This window comes from Thunnus albacares, chromosome 9, assembly GCF_914725855.1.
Source record: "Thunnus albacares chromosome 9, fThuAlb1.1, whole genome shotgun sequence".
Classification (NCBI taxonomy): Eukaryota; Metazoa; Chordata; class Actinopteri; order Scombriformes; family Scombridae; genus Thunnus; species Thunnus albacares.
The window spans coordinates 1298562-1317553 of record NC_058114.1 but is presented as its reverse complement, the minus strand read 5'-3'; the positions used below and the strand labels follow the sequence as shown (position 1 = coordinate 1317553).

At 40.7% G+C, this 18992-nt stretch overlaps 1 protein-coding gene across 1 annotated transcript; it reads right to left on the bottom strand.

Annotated features, from left to right (window-relative positions):
• Window positions 1-565: 565 nt before the first annotated feature.
• nwd1 (NACHT and WD repeat domain containing 1) lies at window positions 566-17358 on the bottom strand. The gene is given in 19 exon segments (XM_044360809.1): window positions 566-1530; window positions 2330-2435; window positions 2728-3281; window positions 4040-4313; window positions 4624-4772; window positions 4985-5075; window positions 5763-6032; window positions 7564-7763; window positions 7934-8056; window positions 8443-8640; window positions 8974-9138; window positions 10170-10287; window positions 10404-10557; window positions 11064-11267; window positions 12816-14185; window positions 14188-14571; window positions 15778-15894; window positions 16048-16133; window positions 17093-17358. Coding segments are annotated over 19 exon segments (5004 nt in total). The 5' UTR covers window positions 17223-17358; the 3' UTR covers window positions 566-1219.
• Between the last annotated feature and the right edge of the window lie 1634 nt (window positions 17359-18992).

Here is an 18992-nt window from a genome sequence, read left to right as displayed (position 1 = left end):
ACATTAACCCTGTCACTGCCAGCTGTTCAAGTGAGGTTGCTACAGCCATCGATTGGTCCATCTCACTGTCAATCAACATATCAATAGCTCTGATCCTTACAGGTCAGATGAGCTGTCATTATTGGTTGTGTGTTGTCATGGCAATCCAAAATCCATGTGAGCATCAAGTTTTGGTTTGTTGGTCCATCCTTTCTAGATGCCCCCCCCCACCCCATCCCCAGTACAAATAACAGGCGTTGGATAAACGGCCATCACTTACCATAGCGGTCACATGATGAAGCAGTTCAGATTGGTTTCTGCCAGAAACTGCATGAAACTGATGAGGAGATAAAGAATGCAGAGGAAACACCACATCTGATTACCATAAAAAGACTCTGCTGTAATAGAAAAAGATTGAGTTCAAGTCAAACAGCAGTTTTGAAAACTGCAGTAAAAGTCAGCATGGTCAGTAAAATGTAGTGAAGTGTGTTCAGCAGAAGAGCTGATACTTGTTGTAATGAGTTTTTTCTCTTTAACTTCAAATAACAAACCAAAGCATAAAAATGTAAAATCTTGCTGACGTCTTTGGACTGTGTTCGCCGGTCACATGACTGTCATGTTGCAGGACTGCGGATATATTAAGAAGAACAGGGAGGGACTTTGAAGGCAGGTTTGATTGACAGGCCAACGTACCACACGTCAAATAACAAACCACCACATGGAACAATGAACTTGGTAGCAATACATGAGGAAGACCCTCGTTAAATAATGAAATTGTGACATCTGGTGGTGAAAGCTAAACATAGACCTGAAAATAAAAAAAGGATGCAGCTTAACATTTTCTCATTTAATGAGTGACTTTTTATTATTCTACCTCTGTGTTCATTATTACATGGGTGACTTGTTTATTTAAATATGTTTGGATTTTACATTTATTTGATGTCTTATTTTGTTGCTGTAATTGTAATATAGCTTCCATATAACAGTGTAGCCCAGTAAACATTTACATGAAAGCATCAGGAACTACAGGAGACTTATAGGTGTACTTTATATGAATATAATAAAATATAATAAAGTTGGTTGTATATTCATGACTTTAAACTGAAAAACTGTTCAAACTGAATGTTGCGTATGTATATTAACATGTAGTGTTTGTTATGTTAACATGTACATGAACCCTGGTGACAATAAAATAATGTGAAAATAATGTTTTTATCTTCTTAGAAATCACCTGAGAACTTTACAGTATGAGACAGGTGGAGGAGGGTTTGGCTTTGAGCATGCTCATGAGGTTCAGGTTGAACTGGGCCGGGTTAAAGTCCTGGAGGTCTGACGTGGAGGCTTGCTGGCTGCCTTGGTTCTTCTCCCTGGAGGTGACCCGATACTGGGCCTTGACGTTCCTCAGAGGGTTGAAGTCCGGACTGATGTGGTCCGGACAGCGAAACACCGCTCTGATGACGGAGCCCTGCTGCAATAACGCCACAAAGCCATTCCTGTAGGTCACCATTCTGACAACGGGTGAGTAGACATACTGGACGTAAAGAAGGTTTCCTAGAGAAGAAACACAAGAAACTGAAGCTTTAACACTTTTACTCAGCGTTCACACTCATTTTCATTTTGTTTCAGTATTCAATCTGACATGGTCCTCATGTCTGCTGAGTTTTGTTTATGAGTAACGTCTCTGTAACATTGACGTCATTTTCATTCGACACAGAAGCTAACAGTTAATTAATTTGTCATATCCATCCATCTATTTTCCGCTGCTCATCTGGGACGGTTGCATTGGCGTCAGACTGAGTAAGGAAATCCAGACATCCTTCACCGTGGAAGGCCCTCCAGCTCCTCCTGGGGGATCCCGAGGTGTTCCCAGGTCAGAAGATACATGCAATCCCTCCAGCGTGTTCTGGGTCTGCCCCAGGGTCTCCTACCAGTTAGACTTTAACATCTCCAGAGGGAGGCGTCCTCGAGGCATCCTAACCAAGTGCCCAAACCACCTCAGCTGGCTCCTTTCAAAGCTCTACTCCGAGCTCTCTCCAGATCTCTGTACTTCTGTAACACAGTTGTTCATCTTGTCTTCTGATGATTCAACCAGGAGAGTTTTATGTTCATTCAAAAGAGTCCAGCTGTCAGTAACCATTACTTCTGGAACCAGGAGTACCTGAAATAACTCCTCACAACTCTATATGAACTCATCGGATGATAGGAAATGTTTTTAGTAATTCATAAAGTAGAAAAGTACATCAGGAGGCTCCAAACTAAAAAACGGTCTCTTCCATTCAAGTCAAGTAAGCAGTTTCTCAGTAACCTTTCTCTGTTGGAGTAAATCATGTTTTTCAGAAATTATACGTACCTGTGGTGACATCCCAGACTTTTACAGTTCTGTCCTGAGATCCTGTGAAGACAAACTGGTCGCTGTCAGAGAAGGCAGCAGAGAGGACACCCTCGAAGAAAAAACCCTGAACATCAACAAAACCACAGCAGATAAACTCAGACTGAAGACTTGGTGTATTGATGTACATTTCATGATGACAACACGTCACCATAGTATACCCACAACTAAAAAATACGGTGACATAATTGCTTACTTTTTGTTTGTGTCTTCTTTGTGTTGTTGTCAGGATTGTTGGTTCAAAGTTAAACCAGTTTTAGCTGTTCTAAAAATAATTGCTAGAATCGCTCTCTGGGGGTGTATTGCTGTAAGGCTGCAGATATATGGTAACTCAGAAGTAAAGACACATTTCCTCTGACCTTGTACTCCATGGTGTGGTCCAGTATTAGCGGGTTGAGGGCCCACAGCCTCTGCACGGCATCCTCGGAGCCCACCAAGGCGTGCGTCCCCCAGTTACTGGCCGTCACGCAGGTCACTCTACTGTGGTGGGACTCCAGTTTGGAGCTACTGCCGCTGCCAAAGTCATAGAGCATCACCTCCCCACAGCTCGTCCCGTACAGCACCCTGCGGTCGGACAGCAGCGCCATGGAGGACAGCGGGGCATGGAGGAGGGACAGGGAGACCCTCTCCAGGGGCCCCTCCACCGTGGGGAAGCTGTCTCTGGTGGTTATCTCAAACAGACACACAGAGTCCTCGTAGGCCACCGACATGTGCTTCTCCTGGGAGCTGACAGCCAGGCAGAGCACCCTGGAGAAGCTCTCTGGAGGGGGGATGCAGAGTGTCTCCTCAGGCAGGTCCAACGGGTAGATGAGGACGGTTCCGGTGTTCAGGCCGCAAATCAGCAGACGTTTGTGCTGAGCTAACTCCAAACAGCACACCTGTGCAGATACCGCCAAACGGTCTGATAGAGAACCTGCAGGGACATCAAGAGAAGAAGGTAGACTTGCAGTTAATCACTCCCTCGAGGAAGGTGCAATTTTGCGATCGCAATAATTAATGCAAATTCAAGAAATCTCTGCAATATTTGTGAGAGCCCGCAATTTTGCTAAATTACCACAACCAAATCAACAGACCGCTTGTGATTTGGACCAATTGTCGCATTTGGTGTCGAGGTCACTGACATCATCGCAGTGCATTCAGCTGGAAGATGGACAAATATCACCTACCAGCCAAAATGATGCCATAGACCGAGCAAAAAAATTCTCAAATGTTCCCAAATGAGGTTTGCTTTTAGTTAGTCGGGAAGAAAGGATTTATATCAGGGTGGTTGGATTAAACTGCATTAGTGTTAGCTAGCTGTACCTAATAAGCTGGACAAATTGTTCTTCATTGAAACAGTTTAATTTTGGCTTAACAGAGATTTAGCCATGAAACTAAACCTTGTAAAACTGTACATCCAACAGGAAAAAGGAAACAACGGTGATATTTTTAAATTTGCTTGTTTTGTCCAACCAGAGGTCAAAAAGCTAAAGATTTTGAATTTACTGTCATATATGACAAAGAAAATCATATTTGAGAAGTTAAAACCGGAGAATATTTTGCTTTTATGAAAAAAAACCTGAAGTAATTAGTTGACTATCAAAATAGTTGCAGATTAATTTCCTACTGATTAATTAATTGACTTATCGTTGCAGCTCTCCTGTAGTTACTCTGCTCGGCTCCAGCACCGACCTGTGTGGTTGTTCCAGCTGATGACCTCATGCTGGCTCTGCTGTCGGACGTAGAAAACTCTGTCTGCATCCTTGGTGATGGCGACGTGGGCGGAGCCTGCAGGGATGTGGGCGGTGGGTTTGTGTCGGGTGTCGTATTTCAGACTCCACAGCTGGATACAGGAAGCGGCCGTGGAGGCTGAAACCACAAAGCCGTCATACAAAACCAGAGAGGTGACAGGAGCATCTGAACCACACAGAGTGTCCAACAACGCGCCGGTGGTCACGGACCAGATCTGTCAAACAGGAGTCATGCAAAAATATCAGGAACACAAATACTGTTGCTAAGAAGATATAATATTTGGGTTCTGTCAGAGAGATGTCAGAGCTGTTCAATCAATTCAGCTTTTTTTAAAAAGTTGTTTGTGATAAGATTCATTAAGCTGAAACTTTGACAGATGTGTTTACTGACAGTAAAGTTCTTACATTTTAGAATGTGTGAAGTAAACACAGAATCAAATGTGGTTTGAAATAATTTAGATTTAAACACCATCTGTGTCAGAGTCTGCAATGAGCAGTATTTGTATCTCGTATGTTATCTCGTACTCGTATGAGTTGGTCAGCGGCTCCGGAGGCGAGCAGCCGGCAGTCAGAGGAGACGCAGGCGGACAAAACGCTGTCCTCATGTTGGAGGTTCAGGAATCCGTCCACAGAGTCTCTGTTGATGTTAAAGAGGCTCAGAGTCCGCTCGCTGCCTGCAGAGGATGAACACACAGATCAGCTGTAAAACAAACACAGTGACCCAGAGGTCACATCATCACCATCCAGCGTCAGTCAATGGACACAAAGAAACTTCACTCTTAAATATCTTTTTTTAACTTCTTTATTTGAAAGACAAGAGCAATAATAGGGAACAGTTTTGAAAGATATCAAATCAGTTTAAGATGTTCATTAGCTGAAGTCGTACCTGCTAACAGTATTTTTTCATCTTCAGTCACTGAAAGCAAAGAAGGAACCAGAGGAAACTCGTCCACTGTGTGTCTCCCCGTCCTGGAAATCTGCAAACAGGAAGGACAATTTTTTTCTTAGATAATTTTATCAAAATTTAAATGTTTTTTTTCCACTTGTGTGAACTTTAGGTTTCTGACAAAATTAAACTTAATTTTTAAAATCCAGCCTTCATTTTTATGTAATACATATGATATTAGAAAATTAGAAGTGAGCAAAAATAGGACATAAATTTGACGTAAATGCAGAAAGTCCAGTTTGTAATTTTAATTTCCATTTAACATTGTACATTACAGTAATTTTGAGACTTAAACAGTTATATTTCAGAATGATTATGGTACATTGAAAATTATTTGTCATTGGAGTTTTCATTTCAATTTTAATTTTGGCAGAACATTAAACATCAAATAAAACTGTATTAAAATGTTAATGTGCACACAAACACTTAATTTAAATGTGATTACATATATTTACTTCATATTTAATTTACACATATAAAGTGATATACTTTATATAACTCCATCCTTCCCAGCTCTGTTGCTCAGCATGACTGACATGTTGACTGACAAACTAAGTTTCCAAACTTATTTGGACAAAAATAAACACAAATTAGATTATTTTTAAGTTAAAAGAACACGTTGCATTGCAGGTTTATTATTCTGTTTCTGTAGAAATCTAGAAACACCCTGTAAAGTTGATTAGAAATCTAAACTGCTGGATAAATGAATAAAACCTACCTGATAGAGGAAGCCTTCTTTAGAAACCACAAACACTTTTCTATGTTTTGGTAACGTAACAGAGCTCATAAGGGTCAGACGTCTCAGTGAGTTTTCCAGCTGAATCTCCAGAGTCTGAGTCTTGTTAACAGGACGAGATAATCTGACCAGACCGGAGTCGGACAGAGAAACCACAGAATCCTCCAGAACTCCCAGAACCACTGAGCCTTCATCACTGCTGCTGCTGCTGCTGAGGAGCAGCTGAGCTCCGGCCAGCTGCCAAACCTTCACCTGGAACCACAAAAGGTAGAAAAACAAAACAAACTGCTTCAGTGAAATTACCTGAACTTTATACACTGAGTGACTAAAATAGTATAGAATAGATTTTAATTTGAACATGTTAAGAAAAAAATTAAAATATATAAGTAAGAAAATGAAACAAGACTAACCAATAAAATTAACAGTAAACATACAGTATACCTATATACAGTACCATATACCAAAATAGCCTGGTTCTGTAACAGATTTAGGGTTAATTTTGGGTGGGAGAGTTTGAAAAGTCATTGGACAGATTTTTTAAAAAGTGATGAAGTGTTTCATTAGTGAGGGTTTGAGTATCAGAAAGACTCACATGAAGACTGAGTATAAATGCATGAAAACAAGTCCTGGATACAAACAAACAACATAAACAAGCACACCCAATATTTGTGACATAAGATAAAGTTGTTATAACAAAAAAGCATATGTATTTAATTTTTATTATTATTGTACAGTTGTAACGCACTTTGTAATTTGTGGTTTTGATAAGTGCCTATAAACAAGCTGTATTATTAGGCTCCTGCTATGGAACAGGTGCAATAATTTACTGACTATTGACACAGAACAAGATTCCATGCCAGTAGTCCACAGGCTGCTGGTCCGGACTGGTTTTCTGTACCAAAAGTTTGTTCTATTGGTACGTAAACACAATTTTAACAGGAGGGGTACATTATTTGAGGGGAACAGACTTCAACATAACACCAGACCTCTTTTAGACCACTAACTGGACAGTCTTTACTGTCATGTCGGGCATTTTAGTGCCATTAAACGGTTAGCTCCTGGTCTGAAAAGTGAAGCCAGAGTGGATGTGCCTTAAACTTGTATTCTTTTTAATGGCCAGCAGGGGGCGACTTCACTGGTTACAAAAAGAAGTCAGATTGTATGGAAGTCATTGAGAAAATGACTCTACTTCTCACTTTATTTATTACCTCAGTAAAAATTTTCCTAATGAGTTTATGGTCTAAATCGCTAGTTTCAAGTCTTCTTCAATACAGCATTATGTTCATTTTGTAAATTATGGTCCCATTTAGAGTAAAATAGACAATACATCAGGATATGTTTTGGGGTGTGGCTACATTGTGATTGACAATTCACAACCACGGCAACAACGTTGCATTAGATTAGAATTGGAGCATAAGCATAGCTGTCACTATTTCAGTGTGTTTTCAGTTCATGAAAGTTAAGGAGTCGGTTGTTCAGTTTTTTCGGTGAGTACATTATGTTTTAAGCCTATTTTTCGCTAGCCAAAATTAGCATTTATTAGCATTAGCATTCAAAGTCTCGTCCAAATATGGTCACTTCTGGCTCCAAAAAACCAAGATGGTGAGGGTGAAAATGCCAAACTCAAGGCTTCAACATGTCCACAAACCAGTGGCTGACATCATGGTGGCTACGTCCATTTATTTTTTACAGTCTATGGGACAGACAGGTGGAGGTGTGGCCTTACCTGTGTCCCACTGTAAACAAACAGCAGGTGATCAGACAGGTGGAGGTGTGGCCTTACCTGTGTCCCGCTGTAAACAAACAGCAGGTGATCAGACAGGTGGAGGTGTACTGATGAAGGGGCGGGGTCAACAGGCACCGCCTCCGGTATGTAGAGCAGCTGTTGGCCGCTCATCAGGCTCCACCTCATCAGAGAGCCATCAGCAGCCAATGAGAGGCAGTGGGCGGAGCTCTTAATCACCTTGATGGACAAAACTGCAGCTATAGAACATTTCACAAAAAAACTGTTATGTGTGGTTCTTATTTTATATCATATAATAATAATAATAATAATCATCATCATCATCATCATTATTGTTGTTGTTCTTTTATTGTTATTGTTGTTATCATAGTTGTTGATGTTATTGTTATTATTATAAACACAGACTGACCTGTGTGTCCCTGCAGAGTGTGTATGAGTTGCTTATCGGCGAGGCTCCAGACCGCCACCACACCTTCATCTGAACCTGCAACCAGCAGCTCCGCTTCCAGACTGACGTCCACACAGAGAACACCTGAAAACACAACAACAGGTACGACCTCTATGACTCTACTGCACCTGGATAACTGACCCATGTGACCGTCCAATATTGGAGCTTTGAAATTGCCCAACCTAAAATTACCTTCTCAAAATGGAATTCAAACTACATAAATTCAGACAGTTGGTTTTCAGAGTAAAGCGCTATAAATTCAACAAGAAGATAAATTTCATCAGTAAGTATTTAGTGGTAAATTTTACAATAAGATATTCAGTTGCCTATAAAACTCAAACTATTGAAATTTTTCTTTTCTTCCATGCAGTTGTCATTATAACCAGTGAAATATGTTGTCGATGTTAATTATGCTCTAATAATTAACGTAATTCATCATTCATCATTCATTCAAGTATGTCCTCTCTGACCTCCCTGCAGTCCGGGTAGTGTGTGCTGCAGCGCCCCTCCTGGCGGCTGCAGGAAACTGCATTTAGGGACGAGGATCGGCTCCGGACACGTCAGCAACCATTCCTCGCATTGGCTGCACAGCCGACCAATCACAGAGGGGAAGGGCGTGGCCAATGAGCACAGTCTGGCTAACAGCTCGGTGTAGAACAGAGACATATCTGGAAGAAAAGACGTGTTTTTACTCTAATTCACCTTTTTCATTAATTTCTTATTTTTATTTTTTCTGGTTATCATTATTGTATGGAAGCACATTGCATTCACCGATGAAAAAATTGGAGGCCTTATGTCATAATTATGACTTACTTTCTCTTAATTACAAGAAAATATCTCAAAATTATGACATACTATCCCATAACTACAAGAAAACTGAATGAATGCAATGTGCTTTCGTATTTTTGTTTTCTAAATGTTGTTTCAGAGGATTTTTGAACCTCATAAAAAGGTCATACTATAAAGGAAATGAACTTGGAAATTAATATAGAGTAACTGACCCATGTGACCGTCCAGGAAGTCCAGACTGGGTTTGATCAGGACTAGAGTGTCTCGGACCAGTCTGGTCTCTGTGCAGTCCATGTACTGGGAGCACTGGTCCAGGTCGTGGATCACACTGGACACCCCACACACTCTGCTCTTACAGTAAAGCCACTCAGCGCTGCCTGAAAACAAGACAGCGACTCCACAGATTAAAAGAACGCAGACGGATGTCTTGAGCAAACAAGAATCTATTCTGTGCTCAATACATTTAATTTTTACATTATTTTTCCAAACTTTATTTTTAACTTTTGACATTTACAAAAAGAAATCAACACTTATCACCCCCGGCCAGGTTATAGGGAACATCATAAACACTTTGTAGTTTCAAATATTTTAGTCCAATACTCAGATAATTGTGAACATGTGTAAGTGAATCCTTGCATCTGTTACAAGCATCCTTGTGGTTGGGAAACATTTTTGCTAATATTTATATGTTTTTCATTATTCACATCAGTGCACGATGATAACTTCTTTTTCTCAGTTTGGCAGTTTATTTCAGTTTATTTATTCATTATTTGCATCTGTATTTATTGATATTCTGATTGTGAAGTCATTATTTAATCACCCAGAATACGATCAGTTTATCTTTTGAACACTGGAATTTATTTGTTAGGTTAAATGTTTCAGGGAAAATTGAAATAATGTAACTCGTATCAAACCAGACTCTCCCTGACTCCATAATAACAGTTAATGAGGGAAATAATAGATCATGAAAAGAAAAATCTTTCTAATAAATGAAGAAAATTGTTGATGGTTCTTTTGTTGATCAGACTGACAATTAAAATAGATTTTTAACTAGATAGTGAATCAGAAACAAATAAAATATAGGTAGTGATACGCTTGAGTTTAATCTGTAATCTGTCTCTACTCAGTGATGTTGTGATGTATAAGATCAGTTGATCAGCTGCAGCGTCCAATCAGTAACTGATATCCAATAAAGGGGCGTGTCGGCCGGTAAAAGACTTCAGTGAAGGTTGCTCTCGGGTATCCTCACTCATGGCTCTTCAGAGATCTTCCTCACTCCTTGCTCCGGAGATGGCGGACCAGAATGACTTCTGGTTCAAATGAGGAGCGAGGAGCGATCAAAGTAATCGATCAAAGGGAATTGAGATGCACCTCGGGTGTGGGAGTGGGCGGGACTTCAACATCTTACCAACAACCTCCTGTCGCAGCTCGTCCCACAGACCAGCATGCAGCAGGTGATAGGGCAGCTCCTGCAGTTTCCTGACGTTAGCCAATCCTGGAGCGAACCACAGCGGCTGGGGCGGAACCTGTGACACCCCAGAACCAATCAGAATACACCATGGACAACGTGGAAATCCAAGTGCTGTTTTTGACATCTCAGCCAAAAAAGAATACTGAACTCAATTGACTGAGTTTTTGGTACCTTTCTATCTGAGAGGAGCAGTGACAGACCCGGCAGAGATGCCGGCTTCAGTTTCCCCGACCAGCGACCCTGGAAGTACTCTGCCAGGATCTTGAAGCTCCGTCCCCGCCGCTCTGACGTCAGATACCGAGTTGAAACCACCTCACACAGACGCCTGAAAATACATACAGACACACAACTTAGAGGCAGTTAAATATAATTTAAAGGAGGTTCACAGTGTTCCCAGTGTGTCTATAAACAGCAGTCAGATGTCCATATGAGCAGTGAAAGAGGTTTTCCTCGCTTTAAATCATTCCTCCTGTTTATACTGGATATTAAGATCCTTCAAATGTGCTTTCAATGGAAGTGATGGAGGCCAAAATCCACAGTGTGTCCAAACAGTCCTTTAAAAGTCTCTGTGAAGCTTATATTCAGCTTCAGCAGTCTGAGTTAATCATATCAAGTGGATATCTGACACATTTACAGTCTTTTTAGCATCAAATTCCCTCGTTGTGTTTCCTCCGACAGTGTTTCCCTGTTGCCACCCTGACTATGTTGGCTCCCTAGGCGAGATTTTAGATTGGAGCCCCCAAAAAAGTGCTACCAAAATTGTGAGCCTGTCTTTTAACTTGAACTAATCTAACATTTCATTGTTTTATTGATTATTGCCGTTTTCTTCACCGGTTGTTGAAGGTGATGGTGGCGACTCCACCCACCCAGCGCTCCTCCAGCAGGTCCTCCAGGTCCCGTCTTAGCCGAGCCCAGAGGAGGGGGGGCAGTCGGATCAACGAGGGCGTCGGAGGGAGGGAGTACCTGTACACTTCACTGATGACATCATCATCCAGGGACATGACATCACGCAGTTCAGCCTCCAGCAGGCCTTTCCTGTGGAGTCACAATGCACTGCTGATCATGAAACTGTTATAACCATTTGTTTAATACAACACATGCAATCAACACTGTAATTGTACTTTATAAATGCAGAAAATCCTCACATTGATGTGGTTTGCTTGATAAATGATCTTTAAATGAAAGTTTAAAGAAAATTGTTGTAAAAGTTTTTTGTATTTTTTTTTGTATTTCCAAAACCAAAAACATTTTGACATAAGCTACTTACGTTCGCATTTTTACAATAACTACCTCATTTTGTGGGGTTACATGTTACAAAAGAGTATACGCTAACGTTGGCTACTGTGTCTGATGTGGGGAAGTTCACACTCTGGAAACTCCGACCGAAACTGAAATAAAGTTATGTATGTCAAACTCTTTGTCCTCATCTTCAAAGCCCTCTTTTGTGAAAGTGAAGCATACAGTGATAAAATACAAACAGAGAAGCATAAATAAATAAAGTGATAATTAGCTCGACCCTGCAGTACAAAAACAAAGCTGCGTGGAACCTGTTAGCTTTAGTCTCAGTCTGTTAGCATGATATAATGTACTGTAGTATGTAGCCATCACATGCATATTTATGATGATTATAATTATGAAACAAGTCAGCCACAGATTAAATTTCCAGCAAATTCACAAAGTTAATTACACCATGTCCACACTAAGCTGTCTAAATGTGTAAACACATCTCCTTTGCGCCATTAAAACAGAGCTTTTCCAAAACATCCTCAAGAGTGCATAAATGTAAAAAATACCAGCTTAGCGTTGTAGTGTGTATGAGGAAAACAGAGCTTTGTAGAAACGTTGTCATATTACTAACAGAACAGATAGTGGCAGTAGTGCAGCATTTCATTGGAAAAAGAAGCAGAGGAAACACGATAACAACAATAGCAGATGCCTGCATGCGAGTGTTGTTCTCTTTATTGTCTACTTTGACTGCTTGAGTGTTAAACATAACTATCTACCACCTTTCTCTGCTCAAACTGTTGGAATCTGCTCGCAATGAACTAAATATCAGGAGTCCGCCACGGAAACCAAAATAGTATACTGTTTCTTCTTTGCTGGTTTTCTGTGGCTGATTTGGAGGCGTGAAGTTTTTGCTTGGGTTATTGTAGATGTAGTCTTAGCTCAAGCGGTCATCATTTTGTCAAAAACAACAGGTGGAAGACAGAAACAAGAAGCTGCTTTTATTTACCTCTGACTGAAAACAAGGACTAAAGGAATTTTGATGGTAAATCTTTCATGTTATCTTTACTGTAAATTGAATGTGAGAACAGAAAGGTTGACAGGTGCAGCAACAATAAGTAAGGGGAATGTGGCTTACCCAACGGCCATTTAAAGCCTTTGTTAGATTTGACCACCGCCACTCCCTCCAATTTGTATCCAAATACAAAACATTTAAAAAGTAAGTAGTATTTTATGAATCTAACAGTTACAGTAGCTTTGTTTCTCATCCCTTAAACAACTGCAGTGTTAGCATCATCACCAACATCAACATCTTTTGAGGGATTTTTGGAGATCTGTATTCCCATGGCGTTCCCTCACCTTGCCAAAGTGATGTAACCCAAGGCCCTGCCCACCAGCTCCCTCCCATGTTTCTCCTCCAGCATCAGGAATAGCTGTGACATCATATCCTGTGTGTTGGCACCCAGGCGTAGCTCAGTCAGCAGGGTGAAGGAGGTCCAGCGTTTGGCTGCAGAGAGAATCAAGTTGAGGTGAAGAGGACAGCCGGTTGGCTCGAAGCTCTGCAGTACGGCAGTGCTCTGCTCAGGGGTCAGAGTTCGCTGCGATGCTCGCAAGTACGACTCCATGATCTGTTTCCCTTCATCAAGAGACAAACGTTCCACTTCAAAAAAATTCTTCAAAGTATCCAACTTTAGCCGCATGTTAGCGAATGCCTCGCTGTTGGTGTCCATGGAAACCACCAGGTGGACGTTAGGCGGGATGTTGACAGGCAGCCAACGGAGTTTGTGTGCGTGATTTTGGTCAGACAGCTGATCCAGGGTGTCAAGGATGATGAGCAGAGAGTTCCCCTGCTGGGAAACATCTTCTAGGACATTCTGGAAGAACCTGACCAGCTCCAGGTGTGTGCTGGTGGACAGCGGGGTGGGTGGAGCCAAACCACAAGCCAGGCAGATCTGGAGGCAGACGCTGCGGAGGAGGTGGTCGACATCTGGTTTCTGAGGATGATGAAAGGACAGCAGCCTGATCACCACCACAGCCCCGGCCTCCAGGACGGTCTGCATCTCCTGCGCCAGTTTGCACAGCAGAGCTGTCTTGCCCATGCCGGCGGCACCATGTACCACCAGCGGGCCATGACGGACATTGGTAGACTCCCACATGACGAGGCAGAGTTTACCCAGAAGACCCTCCCTCCCGTGTAGACCTCTGCACAGCTTGGCACTCATGGCGACATGGTGCCCAACCTCATCAACCACCCAGTCTGAGAGATCTTCTTTTTCTTCCTCAGTGCTTCCCCACAGCTTCCTCCGTCTCCCCTCCACTGGAGAATCAACTGCTGTTCCGATCCTGGCCTTCATCTGTGAGGCGAACTGCTCGCAGACACTGTCCAGGTACTGAGCATGCTCTTTGCGCTTTGGGTCGATGCCCCCCTTGCTGAGCTCCACGCTGTGCAGGTTAAGGATCTTCTGTGATGCAGTGTAGAGGCGAGACTTGAGGGCAGTGAGGAGGCCCTGAGCTTCTGCATCCAACAGGCCGTCAGCAGTCACGTCCATGAACCTGGCAAGACGTTTTGGACCCTCCCTCACTTTCTGGCGGGGAATCTCTCGGATGAAGAGCAGAGCTGATGGTTCGCCTTCGTCCTTCCACAAACCCTGCTGGAACTCTCGCTCTGTGACTGTGGACGAAAAGAAGAAAACACTGAAGTAGACTTTGAGAAAACAAAAAATAGGAAACAAGCTGTGTGAAGCATCTCTGCTGTCTGACCCGATGTGTAGAACAGTTGTTTCTGCTCAGCTGTGATGTCACCAGCTGCCTCGGCATCCGTGGCAGCAGAGCGTAGGAGCTGCAAAAGTTGAGTCTCTGTGAGACGCCAGGAAAGGACATCTTTGTCGTGCTGCGGCCCACTCTCAGGTCGGAGGTCACTGTAGTGGGGGAAGTGAGCCGTGATTGGCTGGAGGATATAGGTGGGCGGGACAGCATTGTTGTCCTTCAAGAACCACTGTTGCAGCAGCTTGATGCCTTCGGGTTTTTTGGAAAGTTTGGACAAAAGAACTTCAAACTGTTTCTCAGAGACAAGACGAGGGAGAGCTCGGTGGCCGTATCGGTTCCCCAGCAGAGCCTTTGGAGCCCAGGAAATATAAAGGAAATCAAAAAATGACAGAAGAAGAACGAGCTGGAGTTCAAGATAATCATGGCTTTTATTCACAATTACATGCTACTACTTTTAATTTCCACTCAAAGAAATGTCCAATAAAAAGATATAATACATCCTAAACTCTAGAAATACAGTTTCTTTGAATGATAACAAGACAATTTTTTCCCAGAGGAGGAAATTTATTATTATTATTATTTTTATTTGAATAATTGTGATGTGAGGTGATGTGACAAATTATGAGCTTGATGTAGTTAAAGTATTGCAGTAAAAGTACATAAGTATTATGAGCTTGATGTAGTTAAAGTATTGCAGTAAAAGTACATAAGTATTATGAGCTTGATGTAGTTAAAGTATTGCAGTAAAAGTAGTGGTTTGGTCCCTCTGACTGATATATTATTATATATGACATCATTAGATTATTAATAGTGAAGCATCAGTGTTAGAGCAGCATGTTACTGTTGTAGCTGCTGGAGGTGGAGCCAGTTTACACTACTTTATATACAGTTAGCTAGTTTAGTCCAGTGGTTCCCAACCTAGGGGTGCCCCTCAGACTTATCTGCTGACCCTTTGGAGGGTCAGCAGATAAGTCTGAGGGGTCGTGAGATGATTAATGGGAGAGGAAAGAAGAAAAAACAAAGTTCTGATACACAAATCTGTTTTCAGTTTTCCGACTTTTTCTCTAATCTTTTATTTTTGCTGAAATATTGGATCATTTGAACATTTATTGAAATGAAAGCATGTGAGAAGTTTAGAGGGAAAAATCACTATTTGGTGGAGCTGCTAACAACTCATAGACATGTGAAATGTGACCCCGACTACACACTGCTTTTTGTAAGACATCAAAAGAACAAAAAGGTTGGAAACCACTGGTTTCATCTTTAACAATGTGTTGTATTTTAAAAGCTTGTTATATTATCCATTGTGTCAAATCTTCATCTGAAAAGTAACTAAAGCTGTTAAATAAATGTAGTGGAGTAGAAAGTACAATATTTCCCTCTGAAATGTAGAAAGTAGCATCACATGGAAATACTCAAGTAAAGTACAAGTACCTCAAAATTGTACTATTGTCACCACCTTTTCAAAGGACACCTGTGATATTATCTGTACATCTCGCTGTATATTGTTGTGTGGAAAAAACAGAATTATAGTTAGGGGAAGAAAAACACTCACAATAAAAGCTGGACCAGCTGAAATCCTCTTACAGGTCTCGATCTCCTGCAGGAAGACCTCGCAGGACTCGTGATCTCCAGACGTGATGTTGCGAAACCCCCAACGCAGATCCACAACCTGAACAGGGAGTGACCTCATCGATCAACCAGCAGATGTTTACCGAAATTGTACATATCTGCACATTATATAATATATCATATAATCACCTACTTTATTAAACTTAGACATTTAAACTTAAAAGAGGAAACATGTTGAACATATTGAACCGACCTCAAACACCAACCCCAGACTGCGGCAGAAAGAAAGGACTTCTGGGTAAGCTTTCTCCAGCAGGACTTTCCTCTCACTGCTCATATCTGAAGCAGACAGCAGAAACAGTCAGTGATATGAAGAATACATTAGTAGAAAAAATGTAAACACGCAACAAAGCATGGATCAGGGGGGAAACCAAAACTGTAATCTGAAGGAATAAAAAATATTTAGCCTGTTAACTAACGAAGCTAAGAGTCTACAGCATGGATGTATTAGGATTCAAGGACCTTTATTGTCATCTCACCACAGTTATATTTATACCTTTCAGTTTCAAATAATACCTATGAAGAAATTAAATTGCGTTTCCTGGGCTTGGTGAAAAGTTAAGTACAACGGGTATTTAAACTAAAAAAAATAAGAATAGAGAATGTAAAAATATAGTGTGCAAGGTTGAATTGGTACAGGCATTGAAAAACTGTAGCAGCATTCATGAACATGGATTTTGCAAAATATATATATCTTCTCTGTACAGAATGATTTATGTGCAAGTCAGGAAAACTTAAGAAATCGATAATATTTACAGATTCACAGATTCTAGATTCTTACATGAAGGAAGAGGAGATGTTATTTTAAGGATTTTACTGAGGAAAGTGGACTTATTTGTGGAAAAACCTTATTAGACACAAATTATTTTTCAAAATAGAGTAATTTAAATATATCTTAAAACATGTCTGGAGGGGATTTTTAAATAAGTCAGAAGTGGGGGTTGTTGTTTTCGATGACGTTCGGTATGTTTGACATATATTCAAAAAGAATAAATGTAATGGTAAAAAAAGGGTATAAAGTAGTTGCCCAAAGTTATCTCAGCATCAATTATAGTATTTATAATTATATTATATATAGTGTTTTACTAAGAAAAAATCCATAAATTTTACAAAATGTGCTCAAGTTTGGTCAAATTTAACTTATCAGTCATGCAGACATGAGAAATGTGAGCAACCATATTTTGCTCTCGGTATGATTGCATGTAGACACCATGAATAACATGTGAAAGTGCTCTGACCTGTGAACGTGGAGCTGATGAACACTCGGATCATGTTGGAGCTCGTCCTCGTCCTCTGAGCTCCGTCAGTCCGTCCTCTCAGGACGTCCTGCAGTCCGGCGTCTCCTCTCGCTGCTGCTGGATGCTCCATCGTCTTCAGCCTGAAAACAAATTCTTCTTCTGCAGCCTCAGACTGATCCAGTTGTATCTGCTCCTCAGTCTCCAGCCTCCTCGTTTCCCTCAGAGAGTTTCCTCCAGGACAACCAGCTCTCCCACAAGACCTGCTGTTGTACCTGTAGTCTACCTGTCAGAGCTACTGTAGTTAACGATAAACTGCAATAACTGCAGAGACCAAGGCAGAATACTGTTTAATTATATTATATCTTATATTATTATTATATTTTGAATATCATTTATATTTTGAAATATATTCTTGTGCAAGGTGTAACCTCTTTACTACAAAATCATGTCTGACATAACAGTTGATGAACATGACTTACATTTTAATACCAGAAGTTAAAACACAGCTCAGTTTCTCATTATATATATATATATATATATATATATAGTATACTGTAGCTATTTCACAAGTCATTCATACTTACTGCCAGATGTGTTTTTATTCTAGCTATGTGTACTATGTATTTACATATTTGTAGGTTTTAAGTAAAATCAGATACTAACAGTCTACAGCTTCCCATAAATGATCTGAATCAACTGTTTTTGTGTTAATATTTGATTTCTAAATGTAACTGGATGCTTTGCAGGAATCTTTACAGAGGTTTGTTGACACTTGTGTACTTCTTTTCACCAAGTGGATGTCAGAAATTTCTAATCTCTGAGATGTGTACGTTTTTTCTGACTCAGCCACCTGTAATTTTTATCTGAACGCTATGACGTGAATGCAGCTTTAGCTTCTAGGTCCTGTTAGTGTAGAGTGATCATTTAGGTCTTGAACCCTGACTCTTCCCACTAAACCCAACTGACTCTGGGATGGATTGGTTGTTAGTGTAGCTAACTTGATGACATCATGTAAATCTTGATGGAAGGTGGATATTTTTTCCTCTTTTGATGGAGCTACGCTTGCAGTTTCCCCTTGCTTCCAATCTTTTATGCTAAGCTAGGCTAAACACATCTGAGCCCACCTCTGCACTGGATACTAATGAGGTCGTTAAAGTGAATTGACGGAGAGGATTTCCCAGAAATTTGTAACGCTCCTTTGAAGAAACCATCTTTACACAATCTCTGTGGGTTTCAGCAGCTTGTTTCAGCATGCTAAGTACTGAACTCACCTGAGTGTTTACTGAGCAGAGCAGGTGGGAGGCGGGGCTCCCAGGAGCCACAGCTCTCAGCTGCAACTCAGCACTAATTACACTGAAGATGAAAACGAGGATGATGACAATAATGAAGATAACAAAGCTACTGTTGAGCTGAAGGATATCTGCTGCACCTGTAGCACAGGTGAGACACAAACCTCTGATGTCATGACACATAAAAACACCAAAGATCATAAAGATATTACTTACATTTTCTATAAATAATGCAACACTTATTTTAACTATTAAATTAAAATATTATCTACTACTATTAACTTACTATTATTAATTAATGGTTAATAGTTAACTATTAACTATTAATATTACAGATATAAAGTATACTGATAAGATAATATGAGGTCATATAAACAATTAAAGAGTCATTATTATGCTTATTATTATGTAATTGTTTTCTTGTGATGTTTGAGAAAGATTTAAAGGGATATTTAGGGGATTTTAGGTTACAGCAAATGGTTTGGTTGTGGCGGTACTGATTCCCCTTGAATACAGATATTCTGTAAGAAGTCAGAAAACCAGCTCCCAAACACATAAAGAAATAAAAAAACAAATAATATTCACTTGGAGAAACCTAGTTTTGCACAATG